The 27,105-nt window shown below is 39.7% G+C and overlaps 1 protein-coding gene across 2 annotated transcripts; it reads right to left on the bottom strand.

Moving 5' to 3' along the window:
* Positions 1-5,625: 5,625 nt before the first annotated feature.
* Positions 5,626-25,977, bottom strand: NOA1 (nitric oxide associated 1). Of its 2 annotated transcripts, XM_083352846.1 has the most exons (7): positions 24,141-25,977; positions 19,955-20,119; positions 15,356-15,561; positions 11,497-11,628; positions 9,781-9,897; positions 7,390-7,507; positions 5,626-5,984 (listed from the first exon to the last, which is right to left on the bottom strand). In XM_083352846.1, exons 1-7 carry the CDS (start codon positions 25,327-25,329, stop codon positions 5,764-5,766), a joined length of 2,148 nt encoding a protein of 715 aa, XP_083208972.1. In that variant the 5' UTR covers positions 25,330-25,977; the 3' UTR covers positions 5,626-5,763. The 2 variants fall into 2 exon arrangements, with proteins under 2 accessions (XP_083208972.1, XP_083208973.1); XM_083352847.1 differs by lacking the exon at positions 11,497-11,628.
* Positions 25,978-27,105: the final 1,128 nt, after the last annotated feature.

Genomic DNA, 27,105 nt, shown 5'->3' with positions numbered 1-27,105 from the left:
GCAAGCAGAATAGAATATATTCTTAAGAGTCTTTCAGTCCACTCAAGGTTGCAACACTAGGAATAATGCAGTGATTGCTAAACATTAATATTTTCTAATAATTATTAGAAATTCTGTATCATAATCCTGAGAAGTTGTGATCAAGGGGCCATGTTAGTAAGATGTACTTCCAGGATTTGTTGGTATTGCCATCAACCTTGTGTACAAAGAAATACTTAAAGGTAAAGGTTCCCCCGCACATGCATGCTAGTCGTTTCCGACTCTAGGGGCCGGTGCTCATCTCCGTTTCAAAGCCGAAGAGCCAGCGCTTGTCCGAGGACGTCTCCGTGGTCATGTGGCCGGCATGACTAGACGCCAAAGGCGCACAGAACGCTGTTACCTTCCCACTGCAGTGGTCCCTATTTTTCTACTTGCATTTTTACGTGCTTTCGAACTGCTAGGTTGGGAGAAGCTGGGACGAGTAACAGGCGCTCACTCTGCTACGCGGCACTCGGGATTCGACCCGCCAAACTGCCGACCTTCTGATCGACAAGCTCAGCGTCCTAACCCACTGAGCCACCGCGTCCCTTTAAAGAAATACTTAACGATAACTAAATTGGCAAAACGTCTGTGGAGATAACGCAGTATATCCAGGTCATAGTTGTCTCAAAGGTGCTTTTTTTCCGTCAAAAGGCATCTGGGCTGTTTTTTCCTTGAGGAAAAGAAGAAAACATTTCGTATCTCATCCAAGAAGTTTCATCAGTACTGACGGCGGGATGAAAGGATGGGTTCTGAGAGGATGGTGAGGGGAAATGTATTTCTTTACAGTCATCTGGTCGTTAATGCTCTCTGAGAGCTGTTGAGGCCACTTGGGAGTGTTTATCTGTGCCCTCAGTCACCTGAATCATTGCAATTGGTTTTGGGATCTTCTTGGAAGTGCTGCAAGAGTTGTGTTATAGATTGGAGATGGGTGATGTCTTATTCCTCCCCTTCAGTTGAGGGAGGGCTAAACTAAATTGGCAGATTACCAGAACAACCAGTTTAAAACCTGTTGTTATGTATCTTTGAAATCTGGTGTACTGTAATTCTTGCCTTCTCTTTCTCACACTAGTTCTTCAGCAGCCATTGTATGGGTACATTCCCTCTACTCCTGCTCTAAGAGTGTCTTGCTAGTAGTGGAATTCTGCATATTTTCATGTCCAGTGCTATTGTTCAAAGCTACATTCTCCTGAGACACTTTGGTTTCTTACAAATTGATAAATTAATGTGAATATACTGTGTTTGCTCATTTGACATAATTTCATGTTAACTTTTTAACTTTTCTGTCTTTCTGTTCAAAGTTATGTGTAGTGAAAAAGCATTATTTGGTTCTGAAGTACTCTTTCCTTGTGTTCTTCAGCATTTTTTATGTTTTCTAAGATTGCCTTTGGGATTTGATTATATGCCGTTATGTTTTTGTCAATTCTTAGCTAATTACATAGATTTTCTTCCTACCTGGTCTTCTAAGCAGATACCCATGACTGTGTCCATTCACCTTGCTGCTAGTTGTCCCCTTCCGTATCCTTCCAACTTTCCCAGCATTAGAGCTTTTTCTATCTTCCCATAAAATGTCTGAAGTAGAATAATTTGAGCTTTGTTATTTGTGCCTTGAGTGAGATTTGTCTGATAATACATTTGTGTGTTTTCTTGGCTGTCTGATGTAGTCTCAGGAGTCTTCTCCACACCAAAATTCAAAAATGTCAAGGCTCTTCCTATCCTGTTTCATCTTTTGCCTCCATAGTGTCACAAAGAATACCATTGCTTGCACTATTCTGGTCTTAGGCAGTCACATCACAGTATATGAATTTCAAACATGTTTTCAAAGCCTTAAGGAGTGGGAAGTCCCATTGGAAATAGGTTTTGTCATTAAGCAGATCTGAACCAGATTCTTGTGCAGTCACAATTGGTATATTAAAGTTCATATGGTGGTCTTAGAACTCTTTAAATTGAAAGGTACGCAGCACAATTTCTGTTTTATTAGGCAGCACGCATTTCTGTAATCAACAGTAAAACAGCTATGTTTAGTTTGATTAAATTTACACGTTGTATGAACAATAACAATAACAGTGCAGCCTGTTTTCTGGTGACCCTACGTACTTATAGTTTGATCATAGGCGCCAGGCTACAAAGCAGGAGACTCTTGAGTTCAAGTTTTGCCTCAGCCATAAAAGCCAGCTGGGTGACTTTGAGCCAGTCACTGTGTCTCAGCCCAACCCAGCTCACAGGGTTATTTATTGTAGGGAGAATGGAAGGAGGAAAGTGTGTTGGGTATGTTTGCTGCTTTTAGTTGTTTGTATAAATAAAATAAGTGGGATAAAAATAAACAAAAATAGTTTCAATTATCAATAGTTGAATGCTGCTCATATTTCCATTTCATATACACCAGTGGCCCCCAACCTTTTGGGCACCAGGGACCGGTTCCAAGGAGAGAGGTTTTTCAACGGACCGGAGGAGGTGTGGTATCACATGCTGCCTGCATCCCACAGATGGGGCTTTGCTTGTTTGCGTGTTCCAGTTTCTGGCATGCCACGGCCCGGTGCAAGTCCACAGACAACCCCTGATATACAACATCCTTGCTTATATCAGGGGACCCCTGATATACAACATCCTTGCTTATCTTTCACCAGACTGTCTAAGCAATAGGATCAATGTCTAGGCTCAAATTTTCCATACTGCCCCAACAGCCCAAGATAATTTTTCCTATCATTATTATAGAAGAAATGGCTCCATTCTCTACACTTTTTATCAATAATTTATTAGCACAGGAAAAGAGAAGCCTATATTGCCATTTTGTCACAGTCGCAATCACTGGTGAGAGTAAAACTTTGCTTCCCACTCATATTCCTGTTTGAAGAAGAATTGATATTTAAATATCTCCTATAATGCATTTCTGTACCGGTCGATCCAATAGCAGCAGTTTTGTTCTTTTTTCTCAAACTGTGTTACGCCTCAGTTATTTGGCCTCTGATGTATCAGTCTGAACCAAAATTGTTTACCTACACAATGTGTTTTCTGAATCACTGCCCTGATATAGAACAGAATGTTGAGTATGACTTAAGCATATATTGAGAATTAACTTGTCTCATAAAACAGGCTGTAAGAAATATGTATTAATCTAGTCCAGAGGTCCCCAACCTATGGGCCACAGTCCACTACTGGTCCGTGGCTTCTTGGCCACCGGGCTGCAAAAGTGGCTGGCCAGTGCATGCACGCACGTGTGCTTACCCTCATGCAGACACTTGGCGTGACCCTTGGCATGACTCTCGCGCCAGTGCTAGCCTCAGCACAACTCTCATGCCTGCACTAGCCTCGCCATGACCCTTATGCCTGTGCTAGCCTCGGCGCTAGCCTTAGTGCAACCCTTGCGCCGGCACTAGCCTCAGTGCAACCCTTGCGCTGGCACTAGCCTCAGCGCAACCCTTGTATTGGTGCCAAGGGCCTGACTTGTGCCAATTCTAGCCTTGCGCTAGCCTGAGCATGACCCTATAAGCCAGTGCTAGCCTCGGTGTGACCTTCGCGCTGGAGCTAGCAGCCCCATTTACGGAGTGTGCATACTTGTGGCCCCATTCATTGTACACATGTTCAACTACATTTGGGTGTGTTAAGCATGCACACGTAAAGATGTCTGCCCCTCCCTTTCCCATTGGGCTGCCAACCCAGAAAGGTTGGTGATCCCTGATTAGTCTATGCATTCTCTGGTGTAAGGTATCTTTGCCTTCTCTACTACTATATCTAACGGTAGAGTGCTTTCCATTGCCCATAAGTGAAGGGAATCATTCACATTTGGGAAAAATAAGGTTTGGGATTAGGTGTACAATTAGTTGTCCTACTAGTTAACACATTTTACTAAGTCCTACCCACGTTCCGGGGGCGGGGGAGATTGGCTAAGACACCAGGGCAGAAACTAGGAAACAGATGTTCAGTATTCCCATCTTAGGCACAATGCCAAATGAGTGATTTTGGCCAGCCTGTGTCTCAACCCTGGGAAGGACACAATGGCCAACCACTTTTGAAAATCTTGTCAAGAAAACTGCAGGGACTTGTTCAGGCAGACACCAGAAGTCAACACTGATGACTTAAGGAACAAATAAAAAACACTATAAAATGATAAGAATGGTCTGCAATATATTCAGTTAAGATAAATGTAAATTTAGTATAATTTTCTCACCACTATCAGAAGCCTATTGGATAAACTAGTGTGGTTATATCAGATCTTCAAATACTATGGATGGGCATTTGAAAGCACTTGGGAGTATTTATCTGAAAGCAAAATTATTTAATGGTTTAAATAATTAAAAGTGTTAGGTAAGTATCTTGCTTATACCAAATGTTTAGTGAGAAGGTTGTACAACAGCTACGTGTAACAATTTTCTTATCTTTTAAGTATCATTGAAGACTTCAATGGTAAAATGTTTCTAACACCTAGGCAATGAAGAAAAAGCTGATGGAAAAGAAAATGGTTTGGTTTTTCTTCCAATTTTCTTTTTTATGGGGATTGGATTTATTTATTTATTTTGGTTAACCTATCAGAGACTTAACCCTATTTTCCCCCCTGCTATAAGTGTTTATTACCTTCTTGCTTCTCTTTGGTGGTAAATTAATTCTGAGGGTATAATTAAGAGGTCACCAATTATTACCTTGGGTATGAATGACATAATCTTGTTTTTCCATGAATAATATAGCCAGTTAAAATTGGACAAAATTGCATTAATTGTATTTGTAGAAAATCCTTACTGTGGTATTGATGGTACCATTCCACATAGTATTTGCTACCATGGTGAGGAATTAATGTAAGTATCTCTAAGAAAGTCCAATACCTGCAAAAATAATTCATATATGAAACAGCAAAATTTTGGCATATTCTTTTGGATCTCATCTCCAATATTTTTTTTCCCTGCTTCGTTCCTTAAGCAGCTTATCAGATTTCATGCAAAAGCTGTCTGGATGTACACTTACCTTGGCAGCCACATTCATTTATTTTTGTTGTTGGTAGCAAGGAATGATGCCTTGCATATTAGAAAGCAACTGAATCTCAAAATACAGTACATTGATTTATTTAGCTGAGTTTCTCAGTTACTCTGTTATTCTTTGTAAGCTTTCACAGATCAGTACCATGGCCTGTGCTGTTTTCAAGGAAATTCAGATATACTGTAAGAGGGAGCAAAGCAGGTGATAATCATCACAGAAGCCTGCACAGATAGTGTACATTGCTCTGTCCCCTGTGATTGATAACTGCCTTGTTAAAAAGAGCCTAACAATTTTGTTTTATAATAGGTATTTATTTGCAGCTGTTTATACTAACATATGATCTACATTTTGGAAACTGGTATCCTTAAAGTAAGGTTGGTAATAATTTGTAATAAAATAATTACTTGGGACTGAACAGATGTATATCATTTAACTACATAAATATTCTAAACCCTGAAAGAAAGTTTCCTAAAGTTTGGTGGTATATTGGAATTGCAAGAGGTCCTATTTCCTCTCTGGCAATATTTGGTTACCAAAACTAGAAAAAAGCTGAAGGGAATGCTGGTCTTTAAAGAAAACAACAAAGTATAAAAAGAAACACTATAGACTGTAGTGTAAAACAGTACAATACCACGAAGTTGCAAATAAACATGACCTTTAATATGCAGTGACAATTTACCAAAACAAAATAACAATAAGAAAACTATTTTTAAACAAGTAATCATTTGCTATTTTGGGATAAAAAATTACACTGGGGATTCCATTATTTATCAACCCTTATATTTTATACTTTTTCTCATTTATATTAGATTTTAAATTTTGCACAAAGGAAGGTGGTCTTTTAGTTCTGTAGGTTGAACTTCCTTTCACACGTTCCCCTTTCAAATGAACAATGTACGGTAGCAGAGGTGGTTTGCGGAGAGTTACCAGTGTTCCCTCAGGCGTATAGCATCTTAATTGCATTTTATTATTTGAATGAGCTGTAACTGCAACCCAACCTAAAGAGAGGGAATACATCACTTTATAACTAAACAAATAAAAACACTTAATTTGATTTACTGTGAACTTCAGCTTGACTGATGCAACAGAGTCGTATTAATTTCCACACTAGGACCAGAAGCAAGAGCTATTTCAAAAATCTTCAGAGGTTATTCTCAAAGCCCTCATAACAATACTTGATAATGACAATAGAATCAAAAGATCAAACATTAGTCTTAAGTATGAAAGTTCTTTTTCTGTAGTAAATGGAAACAGTATTCTGAAAACTGGTTGTTCCCTTCATGTGGTGCACTAAGGTAAAGGTAAAGGTTCCCCCGCACATGCGTGCTAGTCATTTCCAACTCTAGGGGCCGGTGCTCGTCTCCGTTTCAAAGCTGAAGAGCCAGCACTTGTCCGAGGACGTCTCCGTGGTCATGTGGCCGGCATGACTAGACGCCAAAGGCGCATGGCACGCTGTTACCTTCCCACCGTAGTGGTCCCTATTTTTCTACTTGCATTTTTACGTGCTTTCGAACTGCTAGGTTGGCAGAAGCTGGGACGACTAACAGGCGCTCACTCTGTTACGTGGCACTTGGGATTCGACCCGCCAAACTGCCGACCTTCTGATCGACAAGCTCAGCGTCCTAACCCACTGAGCCACCGTGTCCCTCTGTGGTGCACTAGGCAGATCTAAAAGATTGCAGTATTTCCTTGTCTAACAAGAGAGCACTCTCTTTTTCAGGTATGGGATTGAAAACCAATGGGAACCACAAAGACAATTTAAAGGGAAATGTTCCAGATCCGTAGTAAAATAATCCTAAATTTCCCATTAATGTGAATATGCCAAATTTATAGTTGAACAGACAAGTGCAACACCTGCTACATAAAATAAACTCTACTGATAGAAAAAAATGCTCAGTGACATAAAATTCTTTCCCACCAATCAACTAGCAACTTGGGTATTCTGCTTGGACTTGTCTCAGAATTATTTGCTGGAGAGAATATGCTTCCTACATATGAGATTAAAAGACTGGATCACTTTTGACTGCAATCCTATCTGGATTCAACACTGTGAATATAGCGAGTTTAGATATCCTTTTGAGTTGAGATATCCTTTCATTCAAAAATCTGGAATGCAGGTATCCTTGCTTAATGATGATAATTGGGACTAGCAACTGTGTCACTAAACGACATGGTCATAACGCATGATGTCCTTGGCTTGCTTGATGTCTTAATTGCAAGTCAGGCACCTGAGCAACCAGATTGCGATCACATGTCCTTGGGACACTGCAAGGGCCACAGCTTCACAGACTGTAAAACCCCCCTCATTCAGCACCATTTTGAATGATTGCTGAACGAATAGCTGTAACTCAATCACTACCTGTAATAGGTCTCCTATTCAAAAGAAAATGTGAGGATCTTTACCAGCAGATGAGAGTTTTATGTCAGCTACTGCTTCATCCTCCCCAATTCCTTCCAACATCACTTCCTGAGGAACAAGTGGTGGAAATTCGTTCATTCGTTCTTCACCTCCCATTGGAACCTTGTGTTACAAATTAAAAAGACAATCTTTTAGGTAATAAAAAATAAGATTTATCTGATAAAGCTAATCAGCAAATTATACACTAATATTAAACACTTTAGTAATTTTCATAAGTATAGAGATACTTATAGTAGATACTATATATAATCAGTTTCTGCCTTCAGTTTTAGAATTTATAATTTAGTAAAAGCAACATAGGGAAAGTACAAAGCAAAAGAAACAGACAAAATTGGAAGTAAGCCAGTGGTTTAAAAAAAGCATTGAATTATAAGGGTGTCTCTAAAAAAAAAGATTTAGGTGAAGCAGTAGAAGATGAGTGGTAGGTTTTCATGTGAGAAAAACTACAGTTCAATATGCATGGATACTAGAAAAAAAGTCAGAAGACAAGATTAAAGAAATTCAGAAGCAGTTAAAATGAAAAAGAAGGATAATGAAAAAGAAGATGGACAGACATCCGAGATATGGCTGAAGCAATCAGAGAAAAATGAAAATCAAATTAACAGAGTGAAAAGAATAAGAGAAATAAACTTTGCAATATGCTGGACACAGAGTAAAGCAGATATCCCAAACAGGAAATGTGATGAATACTGAAAGATAAAGAGGATTGATAAATTAAATTCTCTAGTTAAAGGTATAGCAAAATAATATATGATTTTTGACACCGACAAGAGTGTATCTCAAGGTTGTCTTTTACTACCAGTAGTCCCAAGTTGGGGGAACTGTAAGATGAGCGGGTTGAGCTGAAGGGCTGAATCAAACACATCATCACTTTGGAATCTCTAAGTCCAACTCTCCCCCTTAAAGTCCATGACTTATCTGGCTCCAATTCAACTTTACTGCTAGTAGTTCAGATTCTTGTGTATAGGTAACATGGAATAAACTTGCAGTACTTTTGAACTGTATTCTAGTTCCTGATTTCTTGCATCTGACACCAATCCTGCTATCTTGTGAAATCAAATGCAGACGCAAAAAGGAAGAATCAAGGCTAAACTGCTGTTTTATTACACAGCATGCGCTGGTGGGACTCCAGAGAATTTTGAGAGAAACCATATCCAACAAAGGGGAGCACTCATGTTTATACATCCCAGAAAGATGGGATGAGACTAAAACATAAACAACAGATGATGTCAGCATACATATTCATAAGTAAAGTATCTCAAGTTACTATCTGTGCCTGTTCTTCACAAACAAAAAGGGGAGGGGAATAAAGCAATAAAACGAGGGAAACAAACCCCCCCCCAATAAAGAGAAGGGGGCAGTTTGGGAATGCCAAAATAAATAAATAAAAACTCCTATTGCAAATGTATGGGATTGTCTTAAAAAGATAACGAGCTGTCCTTATATTTCTAGGTATCAACTTGATTTAATCGATTCCACTCATCTAAGAATTGATTTCCCCCACAGTCCATCATACAATTAAGTTAGAAGAAATGAACTAAATTCGCTTAAACTTGGAAACTTGTCTTTGAATTGCTTTAAGTTGCTTAGTGGGTAAAAGCTGCCAATTTCAACAGAACATGCAACCCCATTCATAAGCAGAGAACAATACATAGGAACATTTTAATATTTACCAATCAAAAGGACTGCATTTTGGCAGTGGCGAGGGTTAAGTTTCTACATAAAAGACCAGGTGTCAATGAACCTACAGTGACTGTTTCTTTGTATTATATCTTGAATGCTCACTTGAATAGTTACAATACTGCAAGGCAGAGGTGCCCGAAAGGTTTCATGGAGAGAGGTTTTTCCATGGACCGGAGAGTGTGTGGTTTTGTGTGCTGTCTGCATACCATGGATGGGGCTTTGCTTGTTTGTGTGGACCGGTTGCTGGCATACCGCGGCCTGGTACCGGTCCACGGACTGGGGGTTGGGGACTCCCGCTGTACGGTTTTAAAATATTTTTTATGTTTTAAGATTAACAATCATAAATATAAATGCCCGTAATCCTATTGGGCAGTTTTTTAATGTGATCTTCAGGTAGTAATTATTTTGTTCCTGGAACTTATATAAAACCTGCTGGTTTGTTGTTGTTTTTTTGCTATCTTTCTTTCCAGAGATTGGAAAGACACCATGTGCAGAATTATTATCATTTTGCATAAAGTGGAAGACCACCAAGATAGGGAAAACTTGAGACAACACAATCATGGCATTGTCTAACAACAGAACAAAGCTTCTCTTGTCCAAATCCCAAGAGGCATAATAATGAATGCCTGTGAACGGAGAGAATTACAAGGCTCAACAGATTCTCCAGTCAGTGTACTTAAGGGCTGGCTTACCTTTAGTAGTGTTTGGCCTGCATGCTTTTGATATATAGCATCTGCTTTTTCTGTTGAGGTAATATGCACTGGCAACAAATTAGAGGCCAAAACAGAAAACCAGGAGGACCGATTCCCCTAAGGAATAAAAAGTTTGAAAATTAAACTGCCTGAAAAATTCTACATGTTTCTTAATTCAATTAAGTTTTAAAAACCAACTTTATTAACTAGTGTAATGTCAGTTCAAGGGACGCGGTGGCTCAGTGGGTTAGGACGCTGAGCTTGTCGATCAGAAGGTCGGCAGTTTGGCGGGTCGAATCCTGAGTGCCGCGTAACAGAGTGAGTGCCTCTTACTCGTCCTAGCTTCTGCCAACATAAAAATGCAAGTAGAAAAATAGGGGCCACTACGGGGGGAAGGGAACAGTGTTCCGTGCGTCTTTGGCGTCTAGTCATGCCGGTCACATGACCACGGAGACGTCCTCGGACAAGCGCTGGCTCTTCGGCTTTGAAACGGAGATGAGCACTGGCCCCTAGAGTCGGAAACGACTAGCACGCATGTGTGGGGGAACCTTTACCTTTAATGTCAGTTCAGCTAGCAAGTATTCTTCATTCTCTATTGTTGATAACTTGGCTTCTGAAGGCTGCTGACTACTGTAATAAACTGAATGAATTTCTCATTTTTAAAGCATCCCTAGAACCAATTCCTTAGAGGAAGAGCATTTTCAGTTTGGTTGAATATCTCTGTATCTTGTTTGGAATACACATTCACACACACAAACCTGTTAAAATTCCCTTTCTCTGGAAGAGTTATGTAAAATAAAACAATTTAGTAAAACAATGGCATTTTAGTCCCTTTAGTTGAATTATTCAACTTTTATTGGAATAATGTAATCTTAAATTATTCTTCCATTTTGCCCTATTTAAAAATGAAGTAATTAACTTAGGAGGGTTCCCCCCCCCCAAGAAAAAACATTTCAGCCCTGAGTCTTCGGAGAAGGGCGGGATATAAATGGAATTAAAATAAATAAAATAAATAAATAAATTATTTATTTATTTATTTATTTGAAGATACTTGCTTCCCTTTGGCTCGAAGCTCTCTGGAGAAGCTTCCCAGAGAATACAATAGTCAGCGTCTTCAGCTGCCACAAGTCCTTTTATACACACAGAGATTGGACATGACTGGTCATGAAGTCAGGAGTGAGGTGACTAATTTCTGTTTCCGTTGGCTGGGTGAATTTTTATTTTTATTTAGTTCTGTTGTGTGGCTTCATTCTCCTTTTTTCTTCCTATTTTATAATTGGCTTCAGTGGTTGGAGTGAATGGGATACATTGAGAAGCTAGAACCAAACCCTCAAGAGGGGCTCTTCCAAAGGGACCAAAAGGGAATTCTTGTTCATGCCTTCTTGTTATTAGAGGAGCTAAACTTCTCTAATCCAGAGACCAACCCAACCAATCTGTTTCTGGCTTCTGTTAATTCAGTGATTCCTGAAAGCTGTATTTCAACCCAGAATGCAACAAGAGAACACTGGGCTACCAGACTTTAATGATCCTGAAAAAGAAACAGCTATATTCAAAGTAATTAAAGCAGTCCCCCCCCAACAACTCTGATAAAATGGATATTATTCAGCAGCAGCAGGACAAAAGAGAGTTAATTACTGGTACCCTCAAACTGTCCAAATCATATTTTGTACTATACATCATTTACACTAAGTTCAGAACTCCCATTGCAACTCTTACCTGTAAATAATCTACACGTCCCAATGCACCCAAAAATAGAGTCATTCCAGGTTTAAGTATAAATGTCCTTGGAACAATGGCGCAGTATGGCAAAACACATTTGATTTCTTTTTCTGTTAGGAGATTTAAAACCTAAAAGAAAATCAGAAAACTTATGAAAATTAGAGGCTGAAATGTTAAAATATTATGCGGGCTCACAAAGAGATAGCATATTGGATGGGGCTAAAATATGGAGATAGGAGCATAGATGAACAGCATTCATAAGAGACTCATGCAATAGCTAGGATACACTTCCCTGTTGCAAAGTGACAATTCAAGACAAATATAACTCAATTTCAATTATTCCATTTTTTATAACAGAGGAAGCAGCCTGACTTGTGGCAGTTAAGAAGGATTTCATGTAGAGCCAAATGAAAAAGCAATGAACCATGTAAAACTTCTTAATGCTACTGATGGCAAAATAATACTTGTGTAACCACTCTTCAGGTGCTGAAATGCCTACTTTACTTAGTTACGATTGAATTAATAAGAAATTTAATTCAAGTGGTCATAATCCAAAGATGAATATGCACCACTAGAGTTGTACTGTAATTTTTGGCAGCCTTAAATGCCAAACAAAATACAGTATTCTGTTTCCAAATACACAAACAAATTCAGCATGCTGAAGGACAATAGTTAATCAGAAGTTTTACAATAATGCAGGGCAAACAATTTTCAAATCAGTTTCAGAAAGCCTGGTGTTTATCTTTCAATACAATGAGTGGAAGAGAATTGAACATTTCATTGAACAGCTGCCACCCAATAAAAGTGAGCAGAGTAATTGTTTGGAAATCTTCTTGGCTCAGAATAGTGTTATATTTGCCCACCTATCAACCACTCATTGACACTGTTTGGCACTACAAACTGCTATGGAGAGGAGAGAAGGGAAAGAAAAATACACTGGTATATCTGGTTGGTTTCCATGTGAACGTATGTCTTTGTATTGTGCCCAGTTTCTTCTAAACTATATTGCATTTTATATTAAGCTAAGAATCAAGTTGAATGTTGGAAGTTTTAACATTTTTCAAAAAGCTGTGATTTAAAGTTTGAAAAATGGTGGAATCTGGAAAATAAAGGTCAGGATTAAACACAAGAAAGGCTACAACATGGATATTATTTCTAACACCGCCCTCTGTTAAAGATGGCAAACATATTTGAGGCAATATCTTCCTCCTATTTTCCCCCATAACAGCCCATTTGAAGTAGGTTGGGCTGAAAGTGAGTGACTGGCTCAAAGTCAGTCACTACTGTATATAAATGCGTGTGTGTGTGTGTGTGTGTGTATACCATGTTGTGGCACTTGGGAAGTTCTTTTCTCAAGAACTAGATTATTTTTCAGCAAAAGTACCTTTTAAGCAAAAATATACCTTTCAACAATTAAGTTCTTTTTTATAATTTATTTTGCTGTTCTATCTGTAACAGAAGTTCATTTCTTTACTTTAAAGAATTCTCTTCTCTGGTCCAGAAGAACTGACTACATAACAGTCTCAAATTATTCTTGGCGAAGGTGACTGAAAGGTGGTAGGTTCATAATAAAGCCTGGGTGAAAACCTATATAGAGATGAGGTATATCAACAAATGGATAGGGGAATGTGGCCCCTTGAACTATACTGTATAACAGCCTTTTTGGCCAATTCTGGTGTTCTTTTGGATCACCTGGCACCTATGGGATTTGGGTGCATTGTATTGCATTGGTCCTAGTCTTCCCTGTTAACCTTTCTTGAGCATTATGGTTCTATATAGTTTTTAATGACAGTTCTTTCTTGTCCTTTAACTTTTATTCAAAATTTAAATCAGCTGGACAAGATAATGCCATCAAGATGATGTCTGCTAGTAGTATTGACTGCCACTTAGGATCAATGAATGAGTTGAATAAAAGGGAAATACACCTAAACTTAAATCCAGAAAAAACAGAAATACTATTAAGTCAGAAGAAAGTCCGGTTCAAGATTTTAATCCAATATGTTCTAGATGGGCTGCAATACTACACTTGAAAGATCAGGTTTATAGCTTTGAAGTACTTTGATCTTGGGTTATCTCTGCTTTGAGAACTGGAGCTAATGGTAAGAAACCAATGAACGCTACAATGTTTTATTTTCCATCTTTAAACATTCTTGAGTATTTTGAACTTGGCAATATTTAGCAAATTATTAAATGATGACTAGCTTACAGCAATGCTGTTTATAAAGGATAGTGAAAATCCGAATTCTTGAAAATTGTCTGAAAATCTGAAATAATGGAATTAGAGCAGCTATGCTTCTAACCAAGAGATCTTATAATATCTGTATTGATGAATAATAATTACTGTCCTAGCTGCTGTGCTGTAACTTATATAGCGTTTTGTCATGTTGTCTCCTCATAGACACATGCATGTGCTACTGGTGCACATGCTACGGAAGACATTCTCTCTGGATTCAGAATTCAGTGGTCTTAGGTAGGTCTTCAACCTTTCCTTTTAGGCAAGGTTACTGAGATGGCTGTAGTAAAATAACTACTTAACCTCTAATGAACTGGATTACCCTAGGTCAGCGATGGCGAACCTTTTAGAGACCGAGTGCCCAAACTGCAAACCAAAACTCAGTTATGTATTGTCGAGTGCCGGGTGGGTGTGGCCAATTGGGTGGGTGTGGCCCATTGGGTGGGCATTGCTGTGGTGGTAATGGCAGACTGGGTGGGACTAAAAAGTTCAATCAATCAATTCCAACTTTGCGAGATCTTTTTTTCCCCTGTGAGAAGCTGAAATTGATTGATTGAACCTTTTCTCCCCCCAACATGCAGCGGCGGAAGCCTAAAGCAAAAAGGTTTTATAAGACCCTGCTGAAAGCCTAGGACTGGGGCAACGGTGCGCGTGCCCACAGAGAGGGCTCTGTGTGCCACCTGTGGCATGCGTGCCATAGGTTCGCCACCACGGCCCTAAGTCTATTTCAGTCAAGATTCAAACCTGGAAATGGGATACAGAAGACAACGACAGGATCTAGAAGGGAAGTACCTTACTCTATTGAAATGCCTTGTGGCAGGGGACCCCAACCTGTTTGGAACCAGGCCATACAAGCGGCTCGTGCGTGACGGTCCATTTGTGTGAGCTGTATGTGCATGCGCCTGCCACTTGCGCAAATGGAGCTGTGTGCACTTGCATGGAACCATCCCCCCTCCTCCCCCCCGTCTGTCAAGCTGGAAATATTGGGGTCTGCTGCTTTATGGGATTGAAGATGGCAGACACTGTTTGCGTGTTCTTCCTCAATGGGCAGGTATAGTCAGGTTATATAACGGAGAAAAGATCAGCACACAGATCACTAGTGGAAAACACGCTAGACATTCAATAACTAAATAGCATAAAATCCATGCTTCCATCATTATCTTTGGAATAATGTACAGAGAAAAGGGGAAGCATCTTTCTCATACACCTTTACAAAGCACAGTAACTGTATAATCATAATTCTGTAATGCTTTGATAGAGCATGTATGTAACTGAATTCTCACATTTAATATTCTGTCTAAGCTGTTTAAAGCTAAATGCTAAATTAATTCAGATAATAATTGTCAAGATTTGAAAATAAATTAAAGAATAAAAGACGCACAAATGTGTTGTGAAGGATTTACAAAATGCTAAAAAGGGTTTTACCATGATTCTATTTCTATACATAGTTGTGTTATTTATAGTTGGATTTTTTTCAAATTCTTCAAGTAGCCCACACTCCATATATGAAATACATTTTCAGCTCCACACTTGAAAAAAAGAAGAATTAAGATCACAGAAAGCTGCTGAAATAGTGGTTTCATTTCTGTTTTAGACATCAACCAAATTTAACAGTATACTTACACAATGATCTTTTATAATCCCTGGTGTGTCATAAAACCAACGACAATCTTTCACTTCATTGTACGTCAATCTATTTTTTTTGGTATCAGCTTTGAGTGAAGAGGAGGGTTCTTCCTCCATGTCAATAGACAATGCCTCAACATCAAAATCAATTTCAATTTTTTTCTCATTTTTTTCTGGTTGTTTAAAGGTTCTTCCAATTCTTCCTGTATCATAAACAGAAAGATATACAGGTACATGTAGATTATTCATGGGGTTTTTTGTGATATGTTGTTCTGAGGCTAGCAGATGCAATAAGAATTCAACCAAAAATTAGCACCTAGACTTTGTACATCCATCGCATTAGGCTTTTTACACTTTTTAATTTTAGTGTAGCGTATTATGAAAAATCCCCCTTCATGGATTACTGCCTTGTCGTGGCGAAGGGGCTTGCGTAATTCAATGAAGTTATGAACTATACCGTGCAGGGCCACCCAAGATGGAAAGCTCATAGCAGAGAGTTCTGACAAAACGTGATCCACTGGAGAAGGAAATGGCAACCCACTCCAGTATCTTTGCCATGAAAACCCTATGGACAGTACCAAAAGGCAAAACGACATGACGCTGGAAGATGAGCCCCTCAGGTTGGAAGGCGTCCAATATGCTACTGGGGAAGAGCAGAGGGCTAGTACTAGTAGCGCCAGAAAGAATGAAGCAACTGGGCCAAAGCCGAAAGGATGCTCAGCTGTGGATGTGTCTGGTGGTGAAAGGAAAGTCCGATGCTGTAAAGAGTTTTTCTCCATAGGAACCTGGAATGTAACATCCATGAATCAAGGCAAGCTGGACATGTTCAAACAAGAGATGACAAGACTGAACACAGACATCTTAGGTATCAGCGAATTAAAATGGACAGGAATGGGTGAATTTAATTCAGATGACCATCAGGTATACTACTGTGGGCAAGAATCCCTCAGAAGAAATGGAGTAGCCTTCATAGTCAATAATTTAATTTAATTTAATTTAATAACATTTATATACCGCCCTTCTCCCTGAGGACTCAGGGCGGTTCACAGGGCAGAATAAAATAGCCAATACAAACATTAAAAGGTGATTAAACAATTGCCCTAATTAAAAACAATAGAAGTACAGTTCTAAAAAAACCCGAGATAAAATTAAAAGACCAAAAATAAAACAACCCCACCGATCCCCATCAGGCTAGGCCAGCTTGTACAAACAAAAATGTCTTGAGATCGCGACGAAAGGAGCGAAGATCGGGCACCATCCGGAGCTCTACCGGTAGCTGATTCCACAGCTCCGGAGGTGGAAAAGCAATACTGGGATACAATCCTCAAAATGACAGAATGATCTCAGTTCGAATCCAAGGCAAACCAATATCACAGTAGTCCAAGTCTATGCCCCAACCACCAGTGCTGAAGAGGATGAAATTGACCGGTTCTATGAAGCCCTACAGCACCTTATAGAACTAACACACAAAAATGATGTCCTTATCATCATGGGGGATTGGAATGATAAAGTAGGAAGCCAAAAGATAACCGGAATAACAGGCAAGTTTGGCCTTGGAGTACAAAATGAAGCAGGGCACAGGCTGATAGAATTTTGTCAAGAGAATACGATGGTCATAGCAAACACTCTTTTCCAACAACCCAAGAGACGGCTCTACACATGGACATCACCAGAGGGTCAACATAGAAATCAGATTGACTATATGCTCTGCAGCCAAAGATGGAGAAGCTCTATACAGTCAGTAAAAACAAGACCAGGAGATGACTGTGGCTCAGACCATGAGCTTCTCATTGCAAAGTTTAGGCTTAAATTGAAGAAAGTAGGGGAAAGCGCTAGGCCACTAAGGTATGAATTAAATCATATCCCTGTTGAATATACAGTAGAGGTGACAAATAGATTTAAGGAATTAGATCTGATAGACAGAGTGCCTGAAGAACTATGGACAGAGGTTTGCAACATTGTACAAGAGGTAGCAACTAAAACCATCCCAAAGAAAAAGAAATGCAAGAAAGCAAAATGGCTGTCTGAGGAAGCTTTGCAAATAGCTGAGGAAAGGAGGGAAGCGAAAGGCAAGAGAGAAAAAGAAAGATACGCCCAATTGAATGCAGAATTCCAGAGAATAGCTAGAAGAGATAAGAATGCCTTCTTAAATGAACAGTGCAAAGAAATAGAGGAAAACAATAGAATAGGGAGGACCAGAGACCTTTTCAAGAAAATTGGAGAGATGTAGGGAACGTTTAATGCAAAAATGGGCATGATAAAGGACCAAAATAGCCGGGACCTAACAGAGGCAGAAGAGATTAAGAAGAGGTGGCAAAATTACACAGAAGAACTATACAAGAATGAGCTTAACGTCCCTGATAACCACAATGAGGTGGTCACTGACCTCGAGCCAGACATTCTAGAATGTGAAGTGAAGTGGGCCTTAGAAAAGCTGAGCAACAACAAAGCTAGTGGAGGTGACAGTATTCCAGCTGAGCTATTCAAAATCTTAAAAGACGATGCAGTAAAAGTGCTACACTCAATTTGCCAGCAAATTTGGAAAACTCAACAGTGGCCACAGGATTGGAAAAGATCAGTTTACATTCCAATTCCAAAGAAAGGCAGTGCCAAAGAATGTTCGAACTATCGCACCATTGCACTCATTTCACATGCTAGTAAAGTTATGCTTAAAATCCTACAAGCTAGACTCCAGCAGTATGTGGATCGAGAACTACCAGAAGTACAGGCAGGATTTCGAAGAGGCAGAGGAACTAGAGATCAAATTGCCAACATACGCTAGATCATGGAGAAAGCTAGAGAGTTCCAGAAAAACATCTACTTTTGCTTCATTGACTATGCTAAAGCCTTTGATTGTGTGGATCATAACAAACTGTGGCAAGTTCTTAAAGAGATAAGCGTACCAGACCATCTTATTTGTCTCTTGAGAAACCTATATGTGGGCCAAGAAGCAACAGTGAGAACTGGACACGGAACTACTGATTGGTTCAAAATTGGGAAAGGAGTCCAGCAAGGCTGTATACTGTCGCCCTGCCTATTTAACTTATATGCAGAGCACATCATGAGAAAGGCAGGGCTAGATGAATCAAAAGCTGGAATTAGGATTGCCGGAAGAAATATCAACAACCTAAGATATGCAGATGATACTACTCTAATGGCAGAAAGTGAAGAAGAACTAAAGAGCCTTGTGTTGCAGGTGAAGAAGGAGAGTGCAAAACCTGGGTTGAAACTTAACATTAAGAAAACCAAGATCATGGCATCCGGCCCTCTCAATTCCTGGCAAATAGATGGGGAAGAAATGGAGGTAGTGACAGATTTTATTTTCCTGGGCTCCAAGATCACTGCAGATGGAGACTGTAGCCAAGAAATTAAAAGACGCCTGCTCCTCGGGAGGAAAGCCATGGCAAATCTAGACAGCACACTAAAAAGCAGAGACATCACCCTATCAACAAAAGTGCGTATAGTCAAGGCTATGGTCTTCCCAGTTGCAATGTATGGCAGTGAAAGTTGGATCATAAGAAAGGCTGAGCGCCAAAGAATTGAGGCCTTTGAACTATGGTGCTGGAGAAGACTCCTGCGAGTTCCTTGGACTGCAAGGCGATCAAACCGGTCAGTCCTAGAGGAGATCAACCCTGACTGCTCTTTAGAAGGCCAGATCCTGAAGTTGAAACTCAAATACTTTGGCCACCTAATGAGAAGGAAGGACTCACTGGAGAAGAGCCTAATGCTGGGAAATATTGAGGGCAATAGAAGAAGGGGACGACAGAAAATGAGGTGGCTGGATGGAGTCACTGAAGCAGTAGGCGTGAGCTTAAATGGACTCCAGAAGATGGTAGAGGACAGGAAGGCCTGGAGGAATGTTGTCCATAGGGTCGCGATGGGTCGGACACGACTTCGCAGCTAACAACAACAACATTATGAAAAATCAGCCAATTGTTCATTCAATAAATTAAGGTTAAACAATGCACTGCTTTAAAGTAATGTAGATGCTAGGTACAACAGACTCTAAACTCTGTAAATTCTGACTCTTCTCCTATGCTCATTCTAAATATTCATCATATTTTTTACGTTCTGATGAGTGAACTAAAATATGGGCAGGTCTCTTTATTGCATTTTTCTTTAAAATCATATCTGCCTGACTCAAAAGACTGTGGAAATAGTGAATAACAAAAATTATGTATTAATGGAATCTTCTCCTGATAAATCTTAGCTTATAAATATTCTTGTAAATATTTTCATGGCATAGATCTTTTAATTAGATTTAATCTTCTTTTCATATATTTGTACTTGTGAAAATATTTGCTTTGGAAAATGATTTGTTTTGGACATCGAGATAAGTTTCCAAATTGATAATTTTGAATTTTTGACTCATTTTAGAAAAATCTGGTTCTCCAAGTGCACAAAAGTATCTAACTATCCAAAGCAATTTGGAGCCACCTAATTTGATTATTTAGGTGAACTTTCTAGTCTGATAATAAAAAAGATCCATTTTAGATATACAACAATATCTGCGTTAAATATCTGGACAGCCTTGGAAAGATCTATGAAACAACTGTGAGTTGCAGCACTTGCACAGTTCCCAAAGCCCCCACTCACCTATTAAGTATCCTTGCTTTCTGAGAATATTCAGCTGTTTTTGTTCAGTTATACTGAGGTCTTCTTCATTTTTCTCTGAATCTTCCTTTAGCCTTTCTTGCCTCCTGAGTATTCTGTAAGGTGTAGGATTAATAATTGGAAATTTCAGGAGATTCAAAGTAGTGCCTAGGGAGGAAAATGGGGGGAAAAACCCATCATAAATTTCCATGGTTGGCTTATATACAATTGGCAAAGAATTAAGATACTAGAATAGGCTTAAACAATATAGGTCACAAAATGTTATGTGAGACATACAGCTTTTACAACATCTCAAGTAACTCATTAAACGAATTTGTAAAAGAAACTGTAGCTATAGGAGGGCCTATTAAGAAAACGAGATAATGGATAGCAATTGATGTTAAACGGAGAAATATTGAGTCAATAAATTCCCATTTCAAATCCTGCCTCAACCATGACTAACTTTAAGCAAGTGTGAAATATTAATAAAATACTGGCTTATCTTACACTGGCCAAATTTATTACAAAGCATACATTGTTATTATATTCAGAAATTAAAGCAAGTTGATATACCTTTTTTGGTCTAGGGCTGCACTATGATTTCCTGCCCAGTTTGATGATTCCAGGGTCTGTGGCTAGTAATATCAATGGATTAGAGATGGGAACATTTTTTGCTTCCTATTTTGTCCCTTAATCCCCCACCCCTCTGAACAGCTTCAGTAAAACCTAATGCACTGATTTTGCCCTTTCATCCCCCTTCTCTAAATAAACAACTCCAAAACATTACTATTTCTATGGCAGAAACCAAAAATGGCATGATGAGAACCATATCCATCTTATGCAGTTTTAAATCAAATAATCCTTGGAGTTGTGTTAGCCTCTTCAAAGATTTCAGTGGCAATTTGTAACAGACAGCTGATTAATGTGTTATTTAGTTACGTTAACTCTAGTTTTCTAATCCAGGAATAAAGTCACCTCCAAGTAGAAAGCATGACAGGTACATTTGTTCTTGAATTATCTTTACAAGCTAATCATAATCATAATAGTAAAGTTGGAAGGGACCTTGGAGGTCATCTAGTCCAACCCCCTGCTCAGGCAGGAAACCCTATACCAGGGGTAGGCAACCTCGGCTCTTTTATGACTCATGGACTTCAACTCCCAGAATTCCTGAGCCAGCACAGCTGGCTCAGGAATTCTGGGAGTTGAAGTCCATGAGTCATAAAAGAGCCGAGGTTGCCTACCCCTGCCCTATACCATTTCAGACAAATGGCTGTCCTAGTGCTTCCTTCTATTTTTTTCTCTCTCCTTCTTCCATTCTAGCCTACAAATTTCATTATTTCTTGTTGATTCCACATTCAAGTAGTGCCAAGCCTGCTACAATATAGGTAGTCCTCAACTTAATACTACAATTGACCCCAACATTTTTCTTGCTAAGCAAGATAATTGTTAAGTGAGCTGTGCGGTTGTTAAGTGAATCTGGCTTGCCCAATTAGCTTTGCTTTTTGGAAGCCAGCTGGGAAGATTGCAAATGGAAATCACATGGTCTTGGGGCATGCTAATTGCCAAGTACCCAAATTTAAATCACGTGACCATGGGGATGCTGCAACAGTTGTGTGAAAAGTGAATAGTAGTAATAAGTCACTTTTTTCAATTGTAACTTTGAACTATCACTAAATGAATGGTTATAAGTCGAGGACTACCTGTAATGTTTTTGAGATCAGTACAGTAGGCTAGGTGGTGCCACCTATGGGGGAAAACCATGAACAGTTGAAACAGATTCCCATTACTGTATTGTTATTTTACTTGAAAGGCAGAAACTTAAATAATGTAACAGTTTTGAGGGGGGAAATAAGCAATTATATTATTACATAAACATTTAGGGATCCTGTATAAAGGCCATCACAGGTCTCAGAATAACTTTCATTTAAGAGATATGTCAAAATTATGGCACTTAACTATAGTTATGTCTAAAAGTTCTTTCTTAAAGAAAGACTGAATTCTTCACAGCCATAAAATGAACTCAACAGTAACATCTTTTTACTGGTTAACTCACTGTGAAACGTACAACTGTCATCAAAGTGTTCTCAACATACTTGTCCTAAAATTATTAGCATTAGGTTTCAAGCACCATTAGTTGTTTAGCAAGAATCATTTAGCCTTTCTATAACTCTATTTTCTGCTTTATATTAAACTATCATTTTCGGTTTTCATGCTCCTATGTCTTGCTGGGGAATCCTTGTGAGTGAGATCCAGCAGCCGGAATGTATAGACTAGCCGTGACAAAGTCACGTCCAGGGTGCACCATGAGGCTAGTCTATATCACACCTTAGAAGACAACTAGCTTTAAAAGGGGAGTAGCAAAAATGTGAGGCAAACCAATTATTACCTACACACATGGATTGTCATGATCAAATATTCTGACTCAAATCTCCGAATCTGTCATGGAAACTTGGACAGCAATTAGTCAAAAATCACTTTGACATTGAGATAGCATGGCACCAGGACTGGGCCACTCCTAACCCAGATGTGTTTAATTTAGTGTCTGACACAGCACAGCTCCCCTTTGGCTTTGATCTCCAAGCAAAATCTGGACAGCCTCAATCGGATTCGAACCAATCCTGGCAGGTGTCAATATTGGAAATATAAATAGGGGCTGGCTGATAATCCTAACTGTGATTGTGGAAATGTCCTGCAAATTTTATATCATATTGTGGCAGAATGCTCCCTCAGAAGGTTCCCTGGATCCCTGCATGAAATACATCACCTCAAGGGTACTGCTGTCCAATGGCTAAATGATTTATAAATCTAGCATTAGGTTTTGTCACTTTAGTAAATACTCATGCATAATTTAATTCCATTCATGATTTTATTTATCACTTATACTGTGTTTTTAAAATAATTCACTCCTCTGGTGTTTTTATATTTTTATATATATTTTATATGTTGTTTTTGTGAATTTTTATGCACTGCTATATTCTCTTATGCCACATGAAATACACACACACACACGTGTGTGTGTGTCATAATGCAGTAATACTCCTTAGTGTATGTATGTTATGACACTGCAGTTCAGTTATTTAACTATGTAATATTCTATACAGTGAAATTGTCAGGGGTGATATAAATGTTCAAGACTAGCAACACCATAATTGCGATATTTCAATACTAAACATTTTAGATCTGGCTGCTGCAAGAATCACCTCAACTTTATACCAATACATTACAGTTTATAAAAATAAAATTAAACAAAGTATCTCTATAACTATAATCAAAAATGATATAGCTATGTTACTTAAAACTCTTTTGAATTACAAATACAAACTGGGTATATGACCTCCCTCTTTTCTGATCTATAGGTTTTTTAACATCAGTGGCCAACACACAATTCTAATGCACATGGATTAATAGGAACTTAGATATATTTAAACCAGACTTTAGACACACCCACAAGGCATTTTAGAACTAGCACAGAAGAGATTAATCTAATCTAAAGACAACATTAACTCATATAATCTAAAAATGTCATAGTTTGGAACAAATTCACAAAAGGTTAGAGCACAGCTAGCACAACATACTCTACTATAGTTAATTTAAGCAGATTTTTCTTGTTACCCCACCTTCTTGGGTTTACATGATACACTGAATCATAAACAGGGCTGGGTTTGTAGAATATAGTAGCTAAAGTGTGGTTGGCTAGTTTGTGATTCTGAGCCAGCAATTTCCTTTAAATTAGGAGTAATGTTTAGAAATCTGTAATCTTACTGATCATTCAAAGAAGTCTGAAGAACTTACATGGCTAACACATTTTTCTGATGTATTGGGTATATGTGACAAATCCAATTTCAACTCAGCAAAAAGATTTCTGTATAAAAAGAGCTAGTTTGATGAAGTGGTTAAAGTGCTGGCTAGAAACTAGGAAACTGTGAATTCTAGTCCTGCCTTAGGAATGGGTGACTTGGGGTTGGTTACTCACAGGGTTGTTGTTGTGTGTGGGGGGGAAAGAGTAATATATTTTCCACCTTGGGTTATTTATACAAATAAAGGCAGGACAAAAATCAAATAAATAAAGAAGTGTCCTGGAATAGCTTTTAAGTAATGCTTTTTAACCAGAGTGCTCAGAAGTTCCATGTGGGTTTTCCTGAATAGTCTTAAGGAGAAGTTGTCAAAGCATGCCTTAATTTCCTCTTACCGGGGAAAGGTGAGATGGTTGCTCTGTGGATCACCTGAGAAGCTCTGGATTTGCAATAGTCCGAATGCAAGAGAGTATTAAAGAGAGTAGACTTTCCGCTGTTGGCTGCTCCCACGAGGTACACGTCCCCATTTAGTTTCCAAGAACGCTGCAACTTGGAGATCAGCGTTTCTATTCCATAGCCTGTCTTGGCACTGATGAGGTGTGCATCAATTATACGCTGGTCTGGGGTCTCCGAAGGCTGGCTCGGAAGGCCAGCATCTGCACAATTCTTCAACAGCAGTTCTTGGAGGTGCTTCAGGTATTTGGGCGAGTCAGCAGGCAGAAGATCTACCTTGTTGCCTAGGACAAATACGTGGGCATCGGTCCCCACCAACTTGGACAGGTCAGGCAGCAGTGAGTCAGGCAGTTCCAGCATATCCACCATGCAGAGCACAAGGTGTGAGCGTCCATGACGAGGAGGCCGTTTTAAAGCCGCGCTCACCAGGTTATAATATGCCTCCCGGGACATTTCCACCTTGAGGGCCTGCTGGTGGTGCATCAGAAGCCAGCAGCGTTGGCACACAGTTCGCTCCAGCGCCTGCCTGACGGGGTCCTTCCAGACCTTCGCCCCCATTGCTTCTTCCTTCGGTCCTCCTCCATCTTCCTTCCGCTGCAGGAGCGCTTCTGGCCTCACCAGGCTCAGGAATTTCTCGCTGGCCAGATATCCCGGCACGGCCGGATCCTGGCAGTGTAGTTCCGCTCCGCATCCACAGCAGTTCACTCCGCTCGACGGCACCGAAGCGTCCGGCCGCCCCCAAGCCGGGTGACTCCGTGCTGCCTTCTGGCGTCCTTCTCGGCGCTGCGGCGGCGGCGGCGGCGGCTTGTCGCTCTTAGCCCGCTGCTGCTGCTCCAGCTCCTGCTCCACCGCGGCCTCCACCAACCGCTTCTCCTCGTCGAAAGGCAGCTCCTCGGGGACATATTCGGGGAAGACGAACTCCTCCTGCTCCATCAACTCGGGCGACACGGCGACCGCCGCCTCTCCCCGGCGCCCGCGGGGTTCCTTCCCGAGCGGGAAGTGAAGGGGGCCGCTCGCCGAGGTGCGGCAAAGCAGCGCGCCGATTCTTTTACCGCAAGCTGGGGCGGAAAGCGGGGGCGGCTGCCAAAAGCGTGGAAGACCCCCAGCAAAAACCCGCCAGAAGACGTTCATCCCGTGCCCACGAGCGAAGAGCCCGGGACAACCGGAGCCAGACCAACCACGAAGCCCTTCAGCCACTGGCGACCTTTGCGGGAGGAGCGCAGGCGTAGCGAACGAACTGGGGCTCCTCCTCTTCCCGGTGAAGTTCGGGGCCTTCAAGCCTGAAGCATCCCGGGAGAGACGGCTAAGATGCCAAACTCAAGCCCAAATTAACCCGAAAAATTCAGACTTGACGATTCAGTTTTAAGGCTTAGAAATGAGCGGCTTTGAACGTTTTGAATAATTTCGGCAGTGCCGTGGTGGGACTCTCTCTTTTTTTAATATTAAATTTTTATTAAATATTTACAGACACATACACACTAAGTATATACATTTCAAATTAAGAAAGAAAAGAAAAAGGACAAGCAAGCACTTAACAAACATACATATAAACTAACTGGGGATTAAAGTCCCCTGTACAGTTATACATAATTACATCCCGGTAAATCTTAAATCTTATTTAACGTTGTCTATTTTGACTATTAAATATTGTCATAAAGATTACTATGAAGTGTCATATTAACTATTCTAGGTTTGTTCTATTTTTTAACCAATCATACCATCGTTCCCAGTTGGTGTAATACATAGATTCTTGTTTCTGTTTTAACATATAAGTTAGTTTATCCATTTCAGCACAATTCAGAATCTTAATTAACATTTGGTCCGTTGGAATATTTATATCCTTCCACTGTTGAGCGAAGGTTATTCCCGCTGCTGTTGTAACATGTACAAAGAGATACCAATCTTGTCTATTAATTAGTTTTGGCTTTATACCCAGTAGGTAAGAGTCTGGAAGCAGAGGGAAGGTGACACCATTTATTTGTTTTAACCAGTTTTGGACCTTCTCCCAATATTTCTTACTCTGAGGGCAAGTCCACCACTGGTGAAAAAAAGTACCCTTGCCGTGGTGGGACTCTCAAAGGAAGCGAAAGTGGGACTTTGGAGAAGCAGGGTAGGAAGAGTACTGAACCTGTGAACTTTGGAGAAAACTCTTGGTAATACCGGGGACAGCAATGAAAACAAACATAATCCAACAAATCAATCCAGAGTTGTCACTCAAAGCACAAATAACCAGGCATAAATTATCCAAAGACCTAACTCCAGAGAAAAAGGCTGTGATACTGGGAAAGATGGAAGACAAGAAGAGAATGACCGGAAGCAAGGTGGATGGATTCAATTACAGTGGCAACGAGTGTGAAAGAACTTGAAAGAACAGGTTAGGGACAGGTACCAGTACCACGGAGAAAATTATTTGGTTTCTAAGATTGAACATGACTTAATGGCAACCAATACTGGAGCATGGAGAAAACTTTTTTGCAGCTACTGACCGACAACTGAATCAGAAATCTGTGATCAGCAGATTAAGAACTAGTTATTGTTTGCTCATTTGAAAACACATTTATTTTATTATCACTTATTTAGGAATAACATATTAACTGCAAACTCTACTGCATTCCACAGGAATTGCTCCTCTTAGGCAAATGAGCGCCTTTAACGTCTTAAGTGTATTATAATGGTTGCCCTTCCTGAAGGAATATACAATTCCATCTATATTCAAATTATTCCTAGATCAGTAAAAGCCTGTGAATCAATAACAAACTGCGACCCGTTAGATATTTTTTTAGCTCCAGTTAATGAATTTAACGATTATTCACTTTTAGGAGAATTCTGTAAATGCAGTGAATTACTGTTAAAGAGTATATTATGGAAGACAGGGAGAAAAATAAAACTCCTGAAATAGCCGCAGTC

The sequence above is a fragment of the Vipera ursinii genome (genome assembly GCF_947247035.1).
Source record: "Vipera ursinii genome assembly, chromosome: 2".
NCBI lineage: Eukaryota > Metazoa > Chordata > Lepidosauria > Squamata > Viperidae > Vipera > Vipera ursinii.
Note: the sequence above shows the minus strand (reverse complement) of the source record. Positions and strands in the feature narration are given on the sequence as shown.